Below are 23,206 nucleotides of genomic sequence, written 5' to 3' on the forward strand. Positions count from 1 at the left end.
TATTGAGCTTTTTAATGCTTATTACATTACCTATTGACTACTGTCTTTACAAACCTCTTTTGCTGCTGTAAAAATTTAATTGTTCCGTTTCAGTACATAGGACAATAAAACACGACTGTGACCACTTTTGATACTATAAGTAACTGGATCAGTAACAAGGTTCTGACCAAACATGTAGGAAGGAACTGCGGATGCTGGTTTAAACCGAAGATAGACACAAATTGCTGGAGTAACAGCGGGACAGGCAGCATCTCTGGAGAGAAGGAATGGGTGAAGTTTTGAGTCAAGACCCTTCTTCAGACAGATTCTGGGGAGATAGAGATAAGAAAGTGAAAGGTGTGAGAATGAGACATCAAAGGGGAGGGGGGAGATCAAGAAAAATATAGAATAGATCATTGTTAGTGAGGAGGTGACAACAAAGCAAACAAGGTTCTGGTCAAACATGACTTCCATACAGTGGATTCTAGGAAAATTCTAAATGGCAACTTTGTTGAATATTGAGGCCACCCCCTAAAATGTGACCTTTGGACTTCGATCCTTGGTGAATGTGGTCCAGGTCTCGTGATGTGATGTCGCTATCCATGAATCGAATCATTAGCAAATATCCTCATAGTTGCGCACATTCTGTCAAAGCACATTCTGATGTTTGGCCCAAAGACTAATGGTCACCCGAGACCCTCAGGCAGGCGTGCAACGTGAAATACGGGCAGCAAAAATACAACACCAAAGACATGGCAAACACCAGTGACACGTAAAGGTTTATTGACAAATTTGAACCAGACTATTTAATGGGAGCAGATATCTCAACCAAACTGCCCATTTCTCCTGTAACCCATTACCTTGAAGACTGCAATACAGTTATTACAGCAGCAGCAACAGGAGCCTTGACTATGAGGGTCTTATACTCACTAGAAGCAATTCAATACCTGATGTATTCACAGGTGCACAATACAGCAAATGTTCACCCAAGCCAAGACCTCTCTGATGGACACCTGTACATAAAAGTACACAAATGAATCACACAGCTGGAGAACTGGGTTTATTGTGTATTAGACCATTAAAGGGAATTTGATAACATTCACCAGTTGAGTTTCACAAAGCTTGAGAAGGATTCCAAATCATCTGCTATGAAAGAGTCACTAAAACTTACCCATCTTAAGAAAAAACGAGTACCTCGCGCTGAAACCTTCCTTCCCTACAGCATAAAACCAACACAAAAACTGGATTTCTGTTAAACAGGAAAATGAAAATATTGGTCCACTTTTAAAAGTTTGCACTGGCCTTCTCAGTAACCCTCTGCGGGCGGCTCCATTTGGTAACCATTTTCAGGCAACATGTATCCTTCTGCAGGCTGTGACTCCAGGTCAATGTACAAGTCCAGACTGCCTTCCTCGAATTGCTCTGAAGCCCCATTATCTTGCAGCTTGTCAGCTTCCTTATTCCTATCTCTATCCCTCTCCCTGTCTCTGTCTCGCTTGTGATCTCGATCACGGTCCCGGTCCCTGTCTCTCCTCCTATCCCGGTCACGATCCTTGTCCCTGTCTCTGTGGCTCCGCCTACGATCTCGATCCCGGTCTCTATCTCTCTCCTTATCTCTGTCCCGCTCCCTATCCCTCTCTCCCCGTTCCCTAATCTTCTCTTCAGATTCAGGCTTAGGTTCGACTGGTTCACAGACCGTGTCCACTTGCTGTGCTTCATTGTGAGGAGCGTCGCCCGCCTCAGGCTGTTCTACGTCTGGATGTTCTTCTTTCTTATCCTTATCCCTGTCACGTTCTCGCTCTCTCTTACGGTCACGACTACGGCTGCGCCGTTTGCGATCCCGATCTTTATCCTTATCTTTCTCTCTGCTCCGCTCACGGCTATTGCGGACCTTCCTCTCTTCCTTCTCCCGACTGCGAGATCGAGGAGGGCGCCGCCGCTCTCTGGAACGGGTTCGACGTCGCTCGCGCTCCTTGTCCCGTTCACGGCTGCGCTCACTGCATTCGCGACGATCCCGGTCTCGCTCTCGATCCCGGTCTCTGTCAGAAGAAGCATAAATTAATCCAGACTGTTCAAAGATTCCCTTCAGACCCATCTTCACTCTTGGAAGAGGGCAGGCCTGGTGCAAGAATTCGGAGACCTACTTTAAGGAGTAGAAGAGCTAACCACAAGTGGGGAACAGCTGGAACTGTGTGCTTTGGACAACTAGAGTGCAAGGTGGGGAGCATTAGGAAGCTTGTGTACACGATGGGATGTGAACTCACTTTTCTGAGATCAGAGGCATCTACTTGCTAGTCCACGCACACAACCACTGTTACTGTACTCCCCCAAAGGTGTGCAGGTTTGGAGGATAACGGGCCTCTCTAAATTGTCTCTGGTGTGAAGGGAGAGTTTAGAACTAATGTGTGAATGGGAGATTGATGGTCGGCATGGACTCAATGGGCTGCAGGGCCCATTTTCAAGCTGCATCTCAAAACTAAACTCAATTAACATGCAACAGAACAGGAGGACAATGAAATAAATATCCAAGCTGGTATCCACTAAAAACCCAAAGTCATCCAACAGCCCCTACTCCACATTTCTCCCACAACAGCAAATTCCAAGCCCGCCTTCCACACTGCAGTTGCTTGTGGCAGCTACAAATATTAACAAGCTCAAAGATTCAACTACATAACCAATGGCCTGATTTTCTGGTTTTGGGCTCCAAAGCATTAAAATAAAGTCAAGCTAGTTCCCCGCTCTGGGAGAAGCAGCTACTAGAAGGCTATACCCTGCCTTCCCACCCAAGGGTAAAATGAAATTCCAGACAAGTAGGGCAGAAACATTCCACAATGCTGAACGCGATACTGGAGTGGGCTGGCCTGACTAACACTAGGACTACAAGTTCATTTAACAATGACTCTTAGTGAAGTCATAGAGTGATACAGTGTGGAAACAGGTCCTTCGGCCCAACTTGCCCATACCGGCCAAAATGTCCCAGTTACACTGGTCCCACCTGCCTGCGTTTGGTCCATATCCTTCCAAACCTGTCCTATCCATGTTCCTGTCTAACTGTTTCTTAAATGTTGGGATAGTCCCAGCCTCAACTACCTCCTCTGGCAACTTGTTCCATACCCCCACCACCCTTTGTGTTTGGCGAGACTGCGCACCTTGGTTACACGCTTACCTCTCATCATACCGTGGTGCATCATCGCGACCTGAATGTTTGATATTAACATCTGCACCACCTCTGCGAGTCCCCCCAAGCCCACCACCTGCAGAGAGAAGCCAAACGTCAGACACACAAAACATGCTGCCATCACACCGACAGCCCTATCACCACCCACCCCCAGCACAACACTCAAACCTCAGCCTTTGGCACAGGCTCCACTCTGTACTCCTTAAAATCATAGCAATTCCTGCATTTTGTAATTAACAAGCATCATGGCAAGCTTTAAAAAGGAGCAATGTTTTGGGGTTGAGGTTGGATACCACTGCACCAGACTAACCAGGCAACTGTAGCACGAGCTGTTAAACTTACCAAGCCTCCTTGGGCGCCATCCTTTGACAGTGCGGCCTCTCTCCACATCAACCAGAACTCTCCTCCCATCAATCTTCTTGCCATCTGCGTGTTTGTATGCAGCTGCAACAGAGCGTGCCCACAACAGCAACTACAAGTCAGTGGGATTCAACATGGCCACCCCCACCCAACCGCCATCCCCACCCCCCTTATCAAAAAGAAAAGGAAGATTAACTATCCATGCAGAAACAAAACCTTTTAGGGAAGAGTTCTGTTTCGTGCCCCCATTCCTCCAATATTTGAAAGCAGGCTGTTAAATTAATGCAAGATTCAGGGCTGGCTCCTCATTTTCTCAATACAGCACTGAATCCCAGTAAACTGCGATTTGACTTCAAATGGAATTAAATTTTGACACATTTAGGATATTTTAAAGTGACATTGAAAAAGGAAGGAGCCAACCCTAGCTAGTATACAACATTGAACCATTGAGATCTAATCCTGGAAAGGGGGAAAAAACATCTATTAGAACATCTGTTAATTGAATCCATCACTCAAGCACACTCACTCACTCACTCAAACAATATTGTCGATTCAGGGGGTACTTAGGCCCCACAAATAAAAAACAGAAAAAAAGTACCGCTGGCTGTTCAGGACAGATTTGGAATGGTTGAACCCTTGTGTACAGCACTCAACTGTAACGTTGTTCAACCTCAGGAGTCAAAATTCTTAACGGTACTTACAATTCAAGAATGACCCAAGAGTGTCCTACACCCCAGCATGACTACTTTCAACCAGACCCCAACTTAAAAGGAGTGGAGTTTAGTTTCACAAGTACACAAGTGCACTTATGGCCTTAAATCAGGATCTAACCACTGTGGCAAACAAATCAATAAGACAGGAAAGGAAGGAGTCAAATATGAAAACTGTTTCCACTTTCCCCCAAGAGTAGGCAACTTCTTTTTAGATGGTGGTGGGGTGTCTTCAAATATTCTTGATATGCTACCAAAGTAAAATCTGAGAAAAGTTATTCCCCAACTCTGGTCCTTCTTTAGATGCAGTATAATAGACATCATCATGATACACTTAACAAGGAAAAACATTCACAATGCAACATCTTTGAATTAGTCTCGTGTTTTGGTCGAAGACCACAAGCTCTGCCACTTTGAGCTTGGTAGGCTTTGATCTCAATCTAACCAGACCCTTACTCTTCAGGGCAACATTACCATTTCATTGCTGAATTCGATTTAAAACCTAAGATTCTTCAGGAAAAAAGGACAAACTGCTCCTCCTTCAGAATTAACACAAATTCAGGAGAGGAAAAATTCCAATATATATCTTTTTTTTCCATCCTAGTCCGTTACTTTCATTCATAGTGTTACTCGCACCTAAGGTAGTATGGAATTATACTCTCAGCCACACTAGAACTGGGCCATTTGACCAGGGTTGCAAGATCCTGTGTTAATTTGTTTAATAGGGTTCCATCCGCTATGCACCACCAGGGAGAAAGAAAAATTGATAAAAACAGGAACTGGAGGGACAAAGAGAAAAAATAAAATAAATTGATATAAGCACTACACAGCACCACTAACAAAAGAAAAGAGATTTTACCTGTGTTTACTTACAAAAACTGCACTTTAGCCCCCTGCACTCATGAAAATCGGGATGCGCTATCTCGCCAACAGATGGTACAATGTTCAGTGTTTCGACTTCCACTGTTTGTAACTTTCTGCTGCTGAGGAGTTATCCTTTACTTACTGCACCTTACCTGCTTTCAGCAGCGATTGGGTTTTTTAAAAAAGATTTTTCTACATCGGGCGTTTGATTACTTTTAACAAGCATAGTCAAAGGATAATATATTTACTTATTTTTTAAAACGGTATCAGCGAAAAATGTCTGACTTGTGGCTTTTTTCCTCATTCCAGATTTACTTTGCAATCAGCAATCCGAATGTCCAAAGAACACCAACATCTACAAAACTCAATCCACGAGAACAAATTAAATGGGATTTGTGTGTCTTACCACCAGATGCGTTATTCCAGTAAATTAAAACCACTCATTCTACCTTATTTTTCTTCAACACGCTCATTAAATGGTATTGTTGTTATTTAAAACAAACCATTGTTACTTGGCACAGGGCATCATAGGGTACATTTCAACAGACCACGTACAAGTGATAAGATATTATCCTTTGTGCAGAATCATTGAACTACATTCTCAACATGTAATCAGACCTCAGGAGAGTTCAATTGTAAAGATGCCAAGTACCATCTTACCATCACCTGTGGGATTTTCAAAATGTTTTAGATTAACACCATATTTACATGAGAGATGAACAGAACTTTCCAGAGATAGTAATTTTGTATGGTCTTGAAGTCCATGTTGCATGTATAACAGTTTAATTTTCAATTTGCAACAGATCAAAGCAGATACAGGATAGGTAAATGACCTTCCCAATTGGTAAACTGAAGGATTTATTTCCCTTTCATCAGGACACAAGATGACACAATATCCTAGAAGCAACCATTAAGTTCATTAAAGCCCTAGGTCATGGTAACAACAAAATGGAAAACAGACAATACTCGTGTTAACAACAGTGATGCTGGGAGTTATTCAATGAGATTCTTCCATGAATGACTTTTCCTCTTACTTTCAGTTACAAAGCTGTTTATTTGTGTATCTGTAATATGTTAAAATCTGGAAGGAAACATTCCACTTCTGGGATTTAATACTTTTTTTTGGAGAATCTTTTTAAAGAATGCTGTGTTTGTGTTAATACCAACATTTTCCACAATTTCACACTTGCAGATAACTGGAGTCACCTATTGCAAGAACTACAAAATAACTAGACTGCAGTGTAGTTACAAGCTTGGTGAATAAGGGTCTCGACCTGAAACGTTACCCATTCCTTCTCTCCAGAGATGCTGCCTGACCTGCTGAGTTACTGCAGCATTTTGGTCTACAAGCTTGGCGATTCTGTACATCCAAAATATGCTGCACTTACCAGCAACAGTGACTGTAATGTTACAGCAGTTAAAAGCTTGAACAGAATAAATATATTAATAAGTGGACAGATCTGCTGAAATTTCTAGTGCTGCGCAGAGAGGGCAGGGAACACTGGTGCCAAAAACAAAAAAATGTGAATCTTTAAAAAAGTATAGAGGGGGACTGATCATAACTTGCTCACTAACCAGTGTAGCAAGAGAATCCATTTGCTCATTTGTTTTCTTTTCAAAATATCTAGACAATTAGACTGTGTATTAATCCATGTCTGTCAATGGAACTTTAACTTGTAGACGTTAGATCCAGGTAATTTCAAGGATCTACATTAACACCTGTAGATATATAACAGCCTCACCAGCTGGTACAACATGTGTAGCATTTCCACAGTACATCTCAGCTTACCATTAACCATGGAATGAAGTTCCAAATGATACTCAGGTCCCAGTTATTACACAAAATACATTTTCTCAAAAGCAGGGTTTCCTTCCAAACCAAGGAGCAGAGATAGCAAGTCTCCCTCTTTAATACCAGGTATTCTTTGAACATTCGATCCATAATGAAAAATTCAACAAGCCAGACAATCCCGTTGCTTTAAAAAAAAAGAAACCTTTTACCGTGTTTTACCAATGTCGTTAAAATACCCTGTTTTACCAATCCAGCATTGCTTCTGTGCTCTCGCAAGCCTCCATTTGCTTGGAGTATCAAAGGCCTCCGCGATGTAGACGGGGAATCCCTTCACACAGCTTACCTGAGCTCTCGGCTCAAACTTACACGCCGAGCATGTTTTGTTTTAGAACAATTTGTTTTTAAAATGGCTCTATGTTTAAAAAATCTCCTGTAAATGTTTTAGGCACACATGAATGGGCATTGAGCTGCAGAATCCTCTTTTGAAGGCCCACAATCTAAGTTCAGAGCTTTATAAAAAAACTTAAATGCAAGATGTCAGGGTAAAAGGTAAGAACGTGTTGAGGGTTAAAAAAAACTGGATTTTTTTTTTTTTAAAGCTTCCATCACATTGTCATTAGGCACATTATTGCTCAGAGTGCAAACAGTTTAGTTTATGTGATGTTTCCCAGAAGCTTGGCTTACAGTGGATTGCTCAAACATTTCCTTTGTTAGTGGAATGTCCAGAAAAGAATAGAAAGACAGAGAGCACACAAAAGCAAGTATTTTATACCCAGACAGAAATAAAGATATCAAAGAGCAAGTTTCCATCGCACTGCAACCTCGGAACATCATTCAAGAATGTTCAAAAGGAAGGGTTTTAAAGTTTAAAAAATAAAGCCTAGCCCAGCCAAAGAAGATGTTGCAGCTCTGAAATCTACGACTGCTACATTATTAATGCCGCCTGCAAACCTTTCCAGTGATTATAAATGTCAAGTTAAATTATTGTTCAGCACTTTATCTCTGAAAAGTGGCCAGTTTTCTCGATGACCAATTTGTGAGATTATCTTGTTGACAATTCTGATGATCACAAATTCAAAAAATATTAATGGATATGATTAGCTACCAGATTTCTACAAATATATTTTTAGAGAATAGCCAATATAAAAAAAGATTTTTAAACTGCAAGATATTGCACTTTTACCACTAAGGGAGTCGACTGAAGACATCCGTACCATGGATAACAAATTAGCCTCCACGTTTCACCTCCAAAATACCTACTTTCCTCAATTATTTTCAGTTATGCAAATGCCATGTGCACCTTTGCGCTGAGCTGTCCACAAATTCAATCCATAATTGTCACCCTCTCTCCTTTGGTGAAAGCTAATGGTGAAAGCCCCTTTAAATTCCTAAGGAAAGTGGAGAGTTCACCTGCGTTGAAAGCTACAACTATTCTTGCCTAATTAAAATAGAAGGGTGGGATAGCCCGATGAAAGCTGGTGCTTTAATTCCAATCGAACAACCACCTATACAATGCAGCTGATAATCAAGGAAATACTCGGGATCAGAGACATGGGCAAAGAAGAATATTTATCGAAAGGCAGCACTTTCTAGACCAGCTATCTTTTAGTCTGCCTGCAACAAACTGCAAAATGGACAGCATTACACGTATTTTTCTAACTGACAGGGAACGACATTAGGGCAAATTAAATCAATGATATCAAACACCAAGTTCATCAAACCGGAGTTAGAGTCGTGCCAAACAAATCAACTCATACTATCATTTTCTGTGTACAACGGATGAAGCACAAATGGTTGCCATTAGGCACACCAAGCCTACTTCACTATTTGACAGCAGAAATTAAAACTAGACATGGTGGTACAACTGAAAATTCACATTATAAACCAAAGAAACAGCTACTTTGTTTAGTTTGTGTTAGTGAGGAAACAGAAATCTTCTCTAGCTGCCCCTTCACATTACAATTAACATTCTCCCATAAAAACCTTCGGCAACACGCACAATGCAGAGGATGCAGTGCCATAGTTGGCAATCCAAGATAGTCAACTTTAGAAAACAAAAATAAAAGATTTAATCTGACAGACTTTCACAACTGCTGTCCAAACTAACAGACTAAAAAGTCATAGCTCAGTCTACAAACCTACTCGTTGTAAACTCTCTAGACTTTCAACTCAGGAAGTTAGAGGGGCTTGTTAAATCCCACAACCCTACATTAACAATAATCAAATTGATAGCTGCCGACTGTTTTTCTACTCAGTGGTCAAAAGCGGACACAATGGACTGGTAGCAAAATATTTGTAAAATTAATGACACTAATCTGTATGTGGATGCACATAAATGTGTTTCTTGAAGGCTTGGCCCTTCTATCCACAGATATGAATGCAAAAATTAAAAACCTATGTGAAATAATTAAAATTTGAGTTTCAAATGTATTTGATTATGCTAGGCCTACATCGTATAGCCCTTATTCACTACTAATCAAATGTATTTGATTATGCTAGGCCTACATCAAGTATAGCCCTTATTCACTACTCAAGACCTCAAAAAAAAGTACAGGGTAAAACATAAAGAACGATATTTAAAATTAAGCAACGCTGCTCTACTCTCGCTGTATGCAGGGGTGCAGAAGTGCAATGATGTGATCATGGCTGCCTCCTTGTTGTAAGTCCAACCTTCCCCACATAACACAAAAGACAACATCGGCAAATCAGAACAAGCCCGAGGTAAAGCTGACTTCTAATAATTCAAACTTTCAAATGTCCATGGCATCACTAAAAACCCTGGCACAAACTGCATACTACTCAAATACTATTTTAAACACATTTAAATAACCATATTGCACTCTTTAGACAAAAAGCACCAGAGGAACACAGCAGGTCAGACACACACCCATTTCCAAAAACAAACCTCCAGGGGATACTAAAATAGCACATAGAATTTCCACAGCTAACGTTGGGTAACTGGCTCGCAGTTTTCTGGTTTATTTTACAGTCTAAAATATATATTTTCCGCCATTCTTTAAGGAACAATTAAAAGAAAGTCAATTTCTGTGGAGCAAGATTCTCCATGCAAATGGCCTCGTAATACTAACCACTCTCAACACTGAACCTATCTACACATGAACAGATTTCTAACAAATGTTCCGTGGTTTTCCAGCAGCAGCAAAACATCTGAATGTGTCAAAACCTTCCAATCTCATAGCACACCAACCAACACAAGGCACAAACCACCTTCCTGAGGTCAAGAAAAATTAACAGCACTTTGGTGAAATCAGTTCAACTCATTTAACACAGTTAATGTAGAAAACATATGACCACTGACCATTTTGGAACAGAATCTTCAAGACTAAATGTTCTCACTCTGCTGTGCTATCCTTCCCAGTTACACAAAGCAACCACTTTTTTAAAAAGGTCTTTAAAGGTGCATATCCGAAAGACAGGAATGAGGGACAAGCCACTGTGTTTGCCTACCCCAAAGATCTACATCCTAACAAGCAGCAAAAGAGCCAGTATCCTCCCTCAGTTATGCCCACTGAATCACCTTGTGTTTTGTGTAACCTCACCTAAACTGCAGTGAGTGAGTTAGATCTATTCATTGTTTTTTAGTCTCTCTTTCCTCTCATTGTGGTGATGTATTGCGAGTTCTTACCCATCATACAAACCCATATACCAACCATACAATGAGATGTAAGGGGAGCAATAGCATCAGCTGCAAGCCAGCAGTGGCATTTGCCATCAGAATGGTGGCTGCAGTGACAATAGAAATAACACAGAATTAATATACCCCTGCTTGCAAACAGTGCACAATTCACAAACAAACTATGTACTTAAAGCACCAAGAGACCCCTTTCACAAAATGGTTTGTGACCAAGCACAATTTAGATGTCATGATGTAAATTTTCTCCAAAGAGTAAAACATGGAATGTGCAGATATGCTTGAACTAAATGATGGCACAATCCCTGTATTTGGAGATTTCCCATATTTCAAGGCAACAAAAATATTGCATGTCCAGAATAAAATTTTCAATATTAATTTCTAATGTAATTTAATAAAAACAGCACAGTAATAGAAAGAGAATGGTCTGAAATTGCAACTTCAACTATTCTATGGCCCACTTAATTCAGCCCCTACTGAATGGAGCCCAAATGAAATTATTCATTAACCTAATTTGTAATTTTCAAATACCAGCAATTTTGACAATCCATTTAAAGGCCAATGTCAACCAGTAAAACAGTGAAAGGGGGCAATGGTGCAAAAGGTCTACTTTTGAAAGTGTACAAAAAAGACCAATCCCCCATAATGAACAACTTCAAATATCAATTGGTATCATGCCGTTGTTAGTCTTTGGTCTTCACACAGATCATTTCTGATGGTGTGAATACTTGGACTGATTCATGAGGACAAGTAGACCTTCAATTAAATGAAAGGGGGAAATGTCCTTAATGCTGCTGTTTCACTGAAGACAGCAACTCACTTGAGCCTTTCCCATCAGGAAAGGAAAGCAACAGCAGTGCACAAAGGGGAAAAAAAAATCCTCCAAAGAACCTAATAAAGTGAACAGATTAATATACTACATTTTAGGGCAGCCAGGTAGCAGTTATTCTAATTTTATGTTACACCCTGGCACAGGTCCTACAATCAATTCCCCAAATCACTTCAAATCTAGGAAACCATGGGGCAGAAATCCAAGTGCATTTAGCAACATCTGCGGCAATCACAATTAATTCTTGAATCCACCCCCCATTAAGAACAGTAAAGGGGAGGACATGATTCCAGTTACTCAACAAATAAACGTCCAGTTGAGCAAAAACTTTGAAGCAAGTCCTCAGCATTATAAAGTAATAACAGATAATTAGCAACATGCTATTATCAATACTATACAACTTCCAATATAGTGGAAGAAAACAGTATACTTACCATACCATCCATCACCAGTGTAACAATGCTGAACAGTTCTCACCAGACTGTCAGCAAACCCATACTGGACCAAATACAGCCGAGTCTTGATAAACATACCAGCCCCAAGCTCTACTTACAGAACGAACTGTTACTTGCAATGTATGCACTAAATTAGGGATAATACATGGTGTAGACCCAACATTTACTGGCACATGTGCACATCTATCAGGAATCAGCTGTACTTATCCATTCCAAACATCTGCTCCAACATTCAAAGGTTGGCCTTTCAATCTTCAAGCAATGGTGAAATTTTACACCATGCATATATATATATATATAGTTTGTGATATTGTCACAAATTGCAATGGCAGGCCAATTTATAACCATTTTGGAGATGGGTTTCTATATAATGATATTCCTCCAGTGAAAGAGCTGCCAACACATTAACAAGGAGTTCCCACTGTCTCATATTTAGGATTCAGAGATCAAATTTAGGCCCACTGTTTTTGTTCTAAAAAGCTACCTTTTTGGACATCAACCAGAAAGGTCTAGTAATGACAAACTGCCATGGTCCTCTCAGGTGGCTAAGTACGGCACATCTGTCAATGACTCTGCATCCCTGTGCTCATATCAAAGCTTTACAAGCAGTCCCACTAAACACTGTCAACAATATGGAAAGAAGTGTTGCATGCAACTTTGCCAGCAGTACACAGGCCTGTCAGGGCAGGTCTGATGGCCACACGTTTATTGTATCCTCCAACAGCTCAGTGACGAGTTTGAAGATTTAGGCCGACATTACTTAGGAAATCAGAATTCTTAATAAATGGGGTCAAAGGCAATTTCAACATTATAGGTAACTCCATTTATGCCTGATAAAAATCTGAATCCCCTAGATTAAAGTATACAAAATGAATTTCACTGTACCTTAAAGCACTAATGAAGACTATGCTATAAATTCAACCTTTCAGCTCGGCCCCAATAATGTGATCTAAATCTGGAGGAAACAAGGTGCATTCAAACTTGCTTCTTGCCAACTCGAGTGGCGCCTGTCTGCCGTGAGCAATCCTGCCTCATCTTACCATCGTAAGACATTAAACTTACATGGATATTTAAAAGATCTTGCTTGAATCCTACAGTTGAGCGGAGAACTGCGTATATTAACAAACCAATATGCTGCCATGTTTAAAAGGAAAATTACACATCACAACATGATTATAAGTGGTTTAAACCTCTGGCACTCTAAACATTTCTATTCACTTGATTCCAAATGCTCTTTGCAAGACTCACACTGCGTACAGGTTGATGTGCAAAAATAAAAGTAACTTTGAAGAAGTTGTTGCACGTGCATTTGGGACCACCATAATCAGTGACCAGCCAAGCCCAGCTTTTCTCTAATTAAATCCCATCCTGGAGCAGATCCCAGCAAATAGGAGGTTTGATGTCATCAGGAAGCAAAAGAAATTGATGGCTGGTGTGCACTCAGCAAGCAGCCTAATGTTGCACAACCAGAATGTGTACAACATACAGCTTAGCTGAAGTGAAACCGAGCTACCCAAAGCCCTTCCCACCCCATACACACGCAAGTTACTTACAGTGCATATCTCGCTCATGTTCATATTCGATAAAAGCGTAACCACGAGGCTTTCCAGTCTGTTTATTATATACCATGTAGATCTTAAGAAAGGAACCAAAAAGCACATCAAGAATTTTAAATCCAATTGTTTAAATATAAACACAAAAAACTGGAGTAAATAAAAGTATTGCAATAAAAACAAACAATAGGCATCTCCAGGTGTGTGCAATGAAAATGTTTTAAAAAGGGGAAAGATAGGAAAAAAATTAAATGGCAATCATAGATGATCATGTTCTTTTACACTTAAACAGGATCTTAAAAAAACCCAAATTGGTTTGCTCTTGCAGCCAAGCACCAATGACTTTATTTGACACTCATGTTCATAACCAAGTGCACAGTCAGTCGCAGCAGAAATAATTTATTTACTTATTTGCTGTGCTCCTATCCTGTCCAGGGGGTCTTGCTGCACTCTCATACCTTTCAGGACGTACGTAGCATTGGGAGGAGTTGGCTGCGCCTAACGGCTGCGGCTCTCTGGCAGTCTGTTTGTCTTTTTTTTTTTTTGTGTCGGTGTTGGGATGGTTTTTGTTTCTGTTTTTGGCTGTGTATGTGTGGGGGGGGGGGGGGGGGGGGGTGGGTGTGTTGGGGGGGTGGGGCGGGGGAAACCTTTCTTTTATTAGGTCTCTTCCCCGGGCGCAGCTCGCCCGCGGGGCCTTCCATCGCCCGGCGCGGCTCGGTCGCTGGACTTAACATCGCCGGCGCGGCTCGGCCGCGTGACGTTTCAGTGCCCGGTGCGGCTCGGCTGCGGGACTTAACATCGCCGGTGCGGCTGCGGGACGTTTCAGTGCCCGGTGCGGCTCGGCTGCGGGACGTTTCAGTGCCCGGTGCGGCTCGGCTGCGGGACGTTTCAGTGCCCGGTGCGGCTCGGCTGCGGGACGTTTCAGTGCCCGGCGCGGCTCGGCTGCGGGACTTAACATCGCCGGCGCGGCTCGGCTGCGGGACGTTTCAGTGCCCGGTGCGGCTCGGCCGCGGGACGTTTCGGTGCCCGGTGCGGCTCGGCCGCTGGACTTAACATCGCCGGCGCGGCTCGGCCGCGGGACGTTTCAGTGCCCGGGGCGGCTCGGCCGGGGGGCCTTCCATTCCCTTGCGGGGGCTGTGCGTGTCGGTTGCCTCGGTAGGGGTCGAGCTGTCTTTCCGTGGGTGCGGGGGGAGGAGAGGGGAAGTTGTGTTGCCTCCATCACAGTGAGGGGATGTTTGGAGTCACTGTGATGGATGTTTGTGTTGGGGTCGTGTGTCCTGTGTTCTTTTCTTTTTTTGCTGTGACTGCTGAAATTTCGTTCGGTGTTGTGCCGAGTGACAATAAAGTTTTGTTATGTTATGTTATACAAATGAATAAAATTCAGGACCAGCATGTTCCAGTGAGGACGGCCAGATAAGGGAACCTTAGATGACCAAAGAGGTAGTAAACTTGGTAAAAAAAAGAAAAAGGAAGCATACAGTTTAGAAAGACAAAGTCAGACATGGCCTTTGAGAAATTGAAAGAAAGCAGGAAGTGATTCAAGTGGCCAACAGGAGCCATGAAATGGGCGAATGAAATGGAACAAACCCCAAGGCTCTTTACACATACATTAGAACAATACCTGAATTAGGGGGTATTAGCAATAAGAAGATTGGACAAGTAGCATTGTTTTTTTTAGGAACATCAGAGGTTGAGTGGAGACCAGATAGAAAAATAAATTTATGAGAGGCATAAAATAAGATGGTCAAAGTTTTAAGATGTGTGGGCCAGGTTTTTATTATATAGAGTGGTGGGTGCCTGGAACATGTGCCAGGGTTGGCGGCAGATACGAGAGAAGCACATTGAAGAAGCTGTCAGATAGGCATGTGGATATGTAGGTCAAGGAGGCATATTGATCACATGCCGGCAGTGGAGTTAAGTTAAACTTGGCATCGTGTTCAGCACTGACAATGTGGGCCGTAGGGCCTAATGATATACCGTTCTGGGCCGTAGGGCCAATGTGGGCCGTAGGGCCTAATGATATACCGTTCTGGGCCGTAGGGCCAATGTGGGCCGTAGGGCCTAATGATATACCGTTCTGGGCAGTAGGGCCAATGTGGGCCGTAGGGCCTAATGATATACCGTTCTGGGCAGTAGGGCCAATGTGGGCCGTAGGGCCTAATGATATACCGTTCTGGGCAGTAGGGCCAATGTGGGCCGTAGGGCCTAATGATATACCGTTCTGGGCAGTAGGGCCAATGTGGGCCGTAGGGCCTAATGATATACCGTTCTGGGCCGTAGGGCCAATGTGGGCCGTAGGGCCTAATGATATACCGTTCTGGGCAGTAGGGCCAATGTGGGCCGTAGGGCCTAATGATATACCGTTCTGGGCAGTAGGGCCAATGTGGGCCGTAGGGCCTAATGATATACCGTTCTGGGCAGTAGGGCCAATGTGGGCCGTAGGGCCTAATGATATACCGTTCTGGGCAGTAGGGCCAATGTGGGCCGTAGGGCCTAATGATATACCGTTCTGGGCCGTAGGGCCAATGTGGGCCGTAGGGCCTAATGATATACCGTTCTGGGCAGTAGGGCCAATGTGGGCCGTAGGGCCTAATGATATACCGTTCTGGGCCGTAGGGCCAATGTGGGCCGTAGGGCCTAATGATATACCGTTCTGGGCAGTAGGGCCAATGTGGGCCGTAGGGCCTAATGATATACCGTTCTGGGCAGTAGGGCCAATGTGGGCCGTAGGGCCTAATGATATACCGTTCTGGGCAGTAGGGCCAATGTGGGCCGTAGGGCCTAATGATATACCGTTCTGGGCAGTAGGGCCAATGTGGGCCGTAGGGCCTAATGATATACCGTTCTGGGCAGTAGGGCCAATGTGGGCCGTAGGGCCTAATGATATACCGTTCTGGGCAGTAGGGCCAATGTGGGCCGTAGGGCCTAATCCTGTGATATACCGTTCTGGAGTACTATTACTTAGTTTAATAACACAGTTTAAAACATACTTGTCTCACAAGTACTTACTCTTTTAATGGGACCATAGACCTCAAATTCACGTCTCAGCTTGGACTCTGTTGTGTCATAGTTCTGTCATAGAGAGGAAACAGTGAGCCACTTATTTACATCTTTAAAACATTTTCACATGTGCAGCAATGGCTGATTCTTATGGCAAATTAATTAAAAATGTGTATTTCAGGCAGTTGCCATTGATCTCTCCACTGGAGCAGCAGTTTTCCTGCAGCATTTCTCAGAGCAATCGAAGCTTGTGCTCAAAGTCACCTCCTGATTCAGATGACACCAAATTGCAATAAACCCACTGCACAATTAGTCAAGATGAAGAAGAAGCGAAATTAAGTACAAATCCAAAACATCACATATCAGTCTCAGGGTTATGATTATTTAAACCAGGATTTTCCAGTGATGAGAATAAGATTACAACTACCACAAAGAGTATAATAGCAAAACAAAAGCAAGGCACAAACTCCTTGGAACTATGCTATAAATTAACCAGCTAGATCTACACGTCAATCTACTAATAAATGTGGACATCAATGGTAAAGCTTGTATGTGGTGATCCGTTCGTTCCCCATGAACTAGTCCATTTTGAAGGGCAGTAGAATCAACTACATTGACGGGTGAAATATGGAGTCACGCGTAAACTACGATGTACTTCCATTCCAGGGTGGCATTTGGGATGGGACAGATATTTTACAATGCTGTCGTTTCATGGCCACTGTTCATGATATTAGCCCTATTATCCAAATTTATATAATTATGTGAATTTAAATTTATCTGCTCCCACATAGGGAGTAGGAGTATGACTACTCCTATGACTATCAATCGTCCAAGTATGACTGTCCCATAACAACCACTGTACTGATGTACCCTGTCCCAAAAACTACCAACTATGCATTCGGAGCTTCCGATGAGGCTTCCTTTATATTGCAGAGACCAAGCATAGACTAGGCAACCGTTTCACTGATCACTTATGCTCCTTTCACCAAGACCTGTTGGTGCTCCTGAATGCAAGCCTAAATTAGTACCACCCTTCCTACAGCATTCTATCAATCACCTCTGCCCCACCAGAAAAAAAAGAGAACACAAGATGAAAACTTACCACTCTGGCAACAAACAGAGTCTTGAAAGCATCGCCTTGTGCATTTGGATCATTGTGAGGATCCCCTGTCAATGATAAAATGTGCACTTAGTTGAGTCAGTCGAGGTCTATTCCATATCTGGCATGCTTAAACTCTGGAATTTCCTCCTCAAACATTTGTCCTCCATTAAAATCCACTTCATCAAATGGAAATTTGGTCACCTTGTGCCTCAGTTCAATGTATCCCTGACAAGTACACTGGAACCTTTTACTATGTTAAAAGGCTTTATATAAACAGACTATGCAAAAAGCAATCAAGTTTAACTAATTCCAAATTAAATGTTCTCATGTTAAACCTGAAGACCATGAAGCTATGTGCAGAGTATGCCTGTTAAACCATATGATTTATTTGTCTTCAAGTGTCTGCAGACAACCACTCATAATTCCGATATAAGTGGTGTAAAATTAATGCATCCCCGTGTTGAGAAACCAAACCCCTTCTTGAAGTGCATGTCAAGGAGGACAGTGCAAGTTGCATTTACTACACATTGAGCACAAAACGGCCGACTCATCCGTACACTTACACATCTTAAGTTCATTTTCAACTTCCTGTTGTCTTCTCTCAATCTTCTCACGTCTCTGCAGAAGGAAAATCCCAGACTTCAATTTCACACAGGTCAACCCCCAGCAGTGGAAAATGCCGTAAGGGAAGTATTATACAGGCAGGAACATGAAACTGACAGTCGCTCTACCTAACGGCACTTTTAGCATTCAATTCGAATTTGGCCAAGCTGTATGAAACAGAGATTACTCGATTATGTTAAACAGCCCATTCGGTTCTATTCCCAGCTGAGCAGTAAAATGCACAAGGGTTTTCTACCAATAGACGTTGTCCATACATTTGCAATGATCCAGACTTTGATTTGCCCCAGTGATGATGATGCTGTAATAAAATGCAATGTCCAAGGAGGCCGAGGATACGGGCAAATGGCCGAAAGGTTTGTGATTTCATTACCCAACATCACCAGCAAAGTTTTATTCCTCAATAAATAAGGGGGAAAATAGGAATACAAAACTACGTGAAAGGCTTGGACAGAGTGGATGTGGTGAGGATGTTTCCACTCGTGGGAGAGTCACTGTCTGGAGGTCATAGCCTCTGAATTAAAATACGTTCCTTCAGGAAGGAGATGAGAATTTTTTTTAAGTCAAGAGGCTGGTGAATTTGTGGAATTCTATGCCACAGATGGCTGTGGAGGCCACGTCAACGGATATTTTTAAGGCAGATATAGATTCCTGATTAGTATGGGTGTCAGGGGTTATGGGAGGAATGGCAGGAGAATGGGGTTAGGAGGGAGAGATAGATCAGCCATGATTGAATGGCGGAGTAGACTTGATGGGCTGAATGGCCTAATTCTGCCCGATCACTTATGACCTTATGAAAGGGAAGTAGCAACCAAATCAAAATTACAGCAAAGGTATTTCTGACGATGCCTGCAGACACAGCCACTAACTGGCCCATCCACTGACGATGTACTGAATCGCAAATGAAGACCAGCTCCATTCTCACCTTCCTCTCCATGCGCTCCTCGCGAGTCTCAGCTCTTGTCGGTGGAGGGGCATCTCTGGGGTCCTACACGGAGAACATGAGCGGTTGAAGATGATCAAACTACAGTTCACAGTACATCCACATGAAAGGTGCTGGCCACCGCCTCTCTCTCTCCCCCTCCCCACCTCTCTCTCTCTCTCCCCCTCCCCCCCCACCCCTCTCTCTCTCCCCCCCCCCCACCCCTCTCTCTCTCTCTCTCCCCTTCCCTCTCTGACTCCCCACCTCTCCCCTCCATCTCTCGTCTCCCCCCTCCCCACCACTCCTCTCTCACCCCCCTCCCCACCACGACACCTCTCTCGCTCCCCTTCCCCCCACCTCTCCTCGCCCCCACCTCACCCACACCCTCCCCTCTCTCTACCCCACCCCTCTCCCACCCCACCCTCCCCTCTCTCTACCCTCTCCCCCCCACCCTCCCCTCTCTCTACCCCATCTCCCCATCCCTCCTCTCTCCCCCCCACCAACCCTCCCTCTCCCCCCCTCCCCCACCTCTCTCCCTCACTCCTCCCCCGCCTCTCACACACCCCACCCCCCCATCTCTCTCCCCTTCCCTCTCCCCCCACACTCCCTCTCTACCCCACCCCACCTCTCCCCCACCTCTCTCCCCCTCCCCCCCACTCTCTCACCCCCCCAACTCTCTCCCTCCCCTCACCCCCACTCTCTCCCTCCCCTCCCCCCCACCCCACTCTCTCCCTCCCCTCCCCCCCCACTCTCTCCCTCCGCTCCCCACTCTGTCCCTCCCCTCCCCCCCACCCATCCCCTCACTCTCCCACCCCCCCCACTCTCCCCCCCCCCACTCTCCCCCCTCCACTCTCTCCCTCCCCTCCCACCCCACCCCCTCTCTCCCTCCCCTCCACTATCTCTCTCCCTCCCCCCCACCCCCACCCTCTCCCTCCCCCCCACTCTCTCCCTCCCCTCCCCCCCACTCTCTCCCTCCCCTCCCCCACTCTCTCCCTCCCCTCCCCCCACTCTCTCCCTCCCCTCCCCTCACCCCCCTCTCTCCCTCCCCTCCCCCACCCATCCCTCACTCTCCCCCCCACTCTCTCCCTCCCCTCCCCACACTCACTCTCTCCCTCCTCCCCCCACTCCACTCTCTCCATCCCTCTCCTCCCCCCCCCGCTCTCTCCCTCCCCCCCACTATCTCTCTCCCTCCCTCCCCCCACCCCCACTCTCTCCCTCCCCTCCCACTCTCTCCCCCTCCCCCACTCTCTCCCTCCCCTCCCCCACTCTCTCTCTCCCTCCCCTCCCCCCCACTCTCTCCCTCCCCTCCCCTCTCTCCCTCCCTCCCCCCACTCTCTCCCTCCCCTCCCCCCCACTCTCTCCCTCCCCTCCCCCCACTCTCTCTCTCCCTCCCCTCCCCCCACTCTCTCCCTCCCCTCCCTCCCCCCACTCTCTCTCTCCTCCCCTCCCCCCACTCTCTCCCTCCCCTCCCCCCACTCTCTCCCTCCCCTCCCTCCCCCCACTCTCTCCCTCCCCTCCCCCCTCTCTCTCCCTCCCCTCCCCCCACTCTCTCCCTCCCCTCCCTCCCCCCCACTCTCTCTCTCCCTCCCCTCCCCCCACTCTCTCCCTCCCCTCCCCCCACTCTCTCCCTCCCCTCCCTCCCCCCACTCTCTCTCTCCCTCCCCTCCCCCCACTCTCTCTCTCCCTCCCCTCACTCTCTCCCTCCCCTCCCCCCCACTCTCCTCCCCTCCCCCCTCTCTCTCCCTCCCCTTCCCCCCCACTCTCTCCCTCCCCTCCTCCCCCCCACTCTCTCTCTCCCTCCCCCCACTCTCTCCCTCCCCTCCCCCCCTCTCCCTCCCCTCCCCCCACCCCCACTCTCCCCCCTCTCCCTCCCCTCCCCCCCTCACCTCGAAGTGCGCCACGAAGCGGGCGATACCGGAGTAGGGCTGGCTGTGGTGTTTCTCGTGCGGCAGTTTCTCTAGCGGGGGGAGGTAGGGCACGGGGTCGCGCGGCGCGAACAGCGCCAGCAGGTTGGCGGCAGGAACTGAGTCATGGCGGCGGCGGCTCCTCGCCGGTAACTGACGAACCAAGCGGGCGGGCGGGAGGTCGGACGGGCTGGTGGTCGGTCACCGGTCGCCGCTGCTAACTACTATAACTGATATATCACCGTGTAACTAGCGTAACTAGCGTAACCAGCGTCACCCGCAGCGCGGCCGCGCGCCTCCCGCCGACCTCGACAACACAAAATGGCGGCGCCCTCCTCACCGCGCCGTGTCCCTGCGCCGCCTCCTCCTGCCTCGGCCAACAACGTACCCGCGGGCAGCGCCCCCCCCTCTCCCCCCACCGATCTTCCAGCCACCGCCCCTCACAACAAACCGCTTCTCTCTCGCTCTGAGCGCTTTCGTTCGCTTTCTATTCCCTTCAGTGCGAGCGCACTATGTTTTTGGCCATGGTGGCGCAGCGGAGGGGTACACTCGCCCCGCGCCGCCAACACGCAGCGCGCACGCGTGGGATCACGCATTGGTTGCGTCGCACGTCACTCACCCATGATCCCGCCCCCGCGGGTGATTGACAGGCGCCGCCTCGCCCTTTGTTGCAGATCCTGGACCAGGGCATGGTCGAGCATGATGTATGGCAGAGCCCGCTCAATGTATGGCAGAGCCCGCTCAATGCATGGTAGACCACAGGGCATGGCAGAGCACGCTCAATGTATGGTAGAGCCCGCTCAATGCATGGTAGACCACAGGGCATGGCAGAGCACAGGGCATGGCAGAGCCCGCTCAATGCATGGTAGAGCACAGGGCATGGCAGAGCACAGGGCATGGCAGAGCACGCTCAATGCATGGCAGAGCACAGGGCATGGCAGAGCACAGGGCATGGCAGAGCCCGCTCAATGCATGGTAGAGCACAGGGCATGGCAGAGCACAGGGCATGGCAGAGCCCACTCAATGCATGGCAGAGCCCGGCTCAATACATGGCAGAGCACAGGGCATGGGAAAGCACGCTCAATGCATGGCAGAGCACGCTCAATAGAAACGTAGCAAATAGGTGCAGGAGTAGGCTATTCGGCCCTTCGGGCCTGCACCGCCATTCAATGTGATCCAACTCAGTATCCTATACCTGCCTTCTCTCCATACCCCCTGATCCCGTACGTGACAAACCAATTTAGCCCAAAATACGGGATGTCCCGGCTAATACGGGACAGTTGGCAACCCTAGTGACATGTAAAAAACATGTATGTGTGAGGGACATGTGTATCTGTGTGTGATGCATGTGAGAATGAGGCATGTATGTACAGTGTATGTAAGAGTGGGTGTAGTGCACATTTAAGCACATTTAATTCCAGCGAGTACAAGCCGAGTCTATCCAGTCTTTCTTCATATGAAAGTCCTGCCATCCCAGGAATCAATCTGGTGAACCTTCTCTGTACTCCCTCTATGGCAAGAATGTCTTTCCTCAGATTAGGAGACCGAAACTGTACGCAATACTCCAGGTGTGGTCTCACCAATGCCCTGTACAACTGCAGCAGGACCTCCCTGCTCCTATACTCAAATCCCCTCGCTATGAATGCCAACATACCATTCGCTTTCTTCACTGCCTGCTGCACCTGCATACCTAGTTTCAATGACTGGTGTACCACGACACCCAGGTCTCGTTGCATCTCCCCTTTTCCTAATCGGCCACCATTCAGATAATAGTCTGCTTTCCTATTCTTGCCACCAAAGTGGATAACCTCACATTTATCCACATTATACTGCATCTGCCATGCATTTGCCCACTCACCTAACCTATCCAAGTCACGTTGCAGCCTCCTAGCATCCTCCTCACAGCTAACACTGCCCCCCCAGCTTCGTGTCATCCGCAAACTTGGAGATGTTGCATTCAATTCCCTCGTCCAAATCATTAATATATGTTGTAAATAGCTGGGGTCCCAGCACTGAGCCTTGCGGTATCCCACTAGTCACTGCCTGCCATTCTGAAAAGGACCCGTTTATTCCTACTCTTTGCTTCCTGTCTGCCAGCCAGTTCTCTATCCACATCAATACTGAACCCACAATACCGTGTGCTTTAAGTTTGCATAGTAATCTCTTATGTGGGACCTTGTCGAAAGCCTTCTGGAAGTCCAGATATAACACATCCACTGGTTCTCCCTTATCCACTCTACTAGTTACATCCTCGAAAAATTCTATAAGATTCGTCAGACATGATT

General features: G+C 46.0%; 1 protein-coding gene across 1 annotated transcript; it reads right to left on the reverse strand.

Annotated features, from left to right (window-relative positions):
• Window positions 1-745: 745 nt before the first annotated feature.
• On the reverse strand, window positions 746-21,291 carry LOC144611506 (uncharacterized). The gene is given in 10 exon segments (XM_078430641.1): window positions 746-2,018; window positions 3,146-3,233; window positions 3,500-3,601; window positions 13,373-13,454; window positions 16,382-16,444; window positions 17,475-17,539; window positions 18,038-18,092; window positions 19,021-19,083; window positions 20,904-21,028; window positions 21,031-21,291. Coding segments are annotated over 10 exon segments (1,395 nt in total). The 5' UTR covers window positions 21,050-21,291; the 3' UTR covers window positions 746-1,285.
• Window positions 21,292-23,206: the final 1,915 nt, after the last annotated feature.

This window comes from Rhinoraja longicauda, chromosome 40 (assembly GCF_053455715.1).
Source record: "Rhinoraja longicauda isolate Sanriku21f chromosome 40, sRhiLon1.1, whole genome shotgun sequence".
NCBI classification, from domain to species: Eukaryota; Metazoa; Chordata; class Chondrichthyes; order Rajiformes; family Arhynchobatidae; genus Rhinoraja; species Rhinoraja longicauda.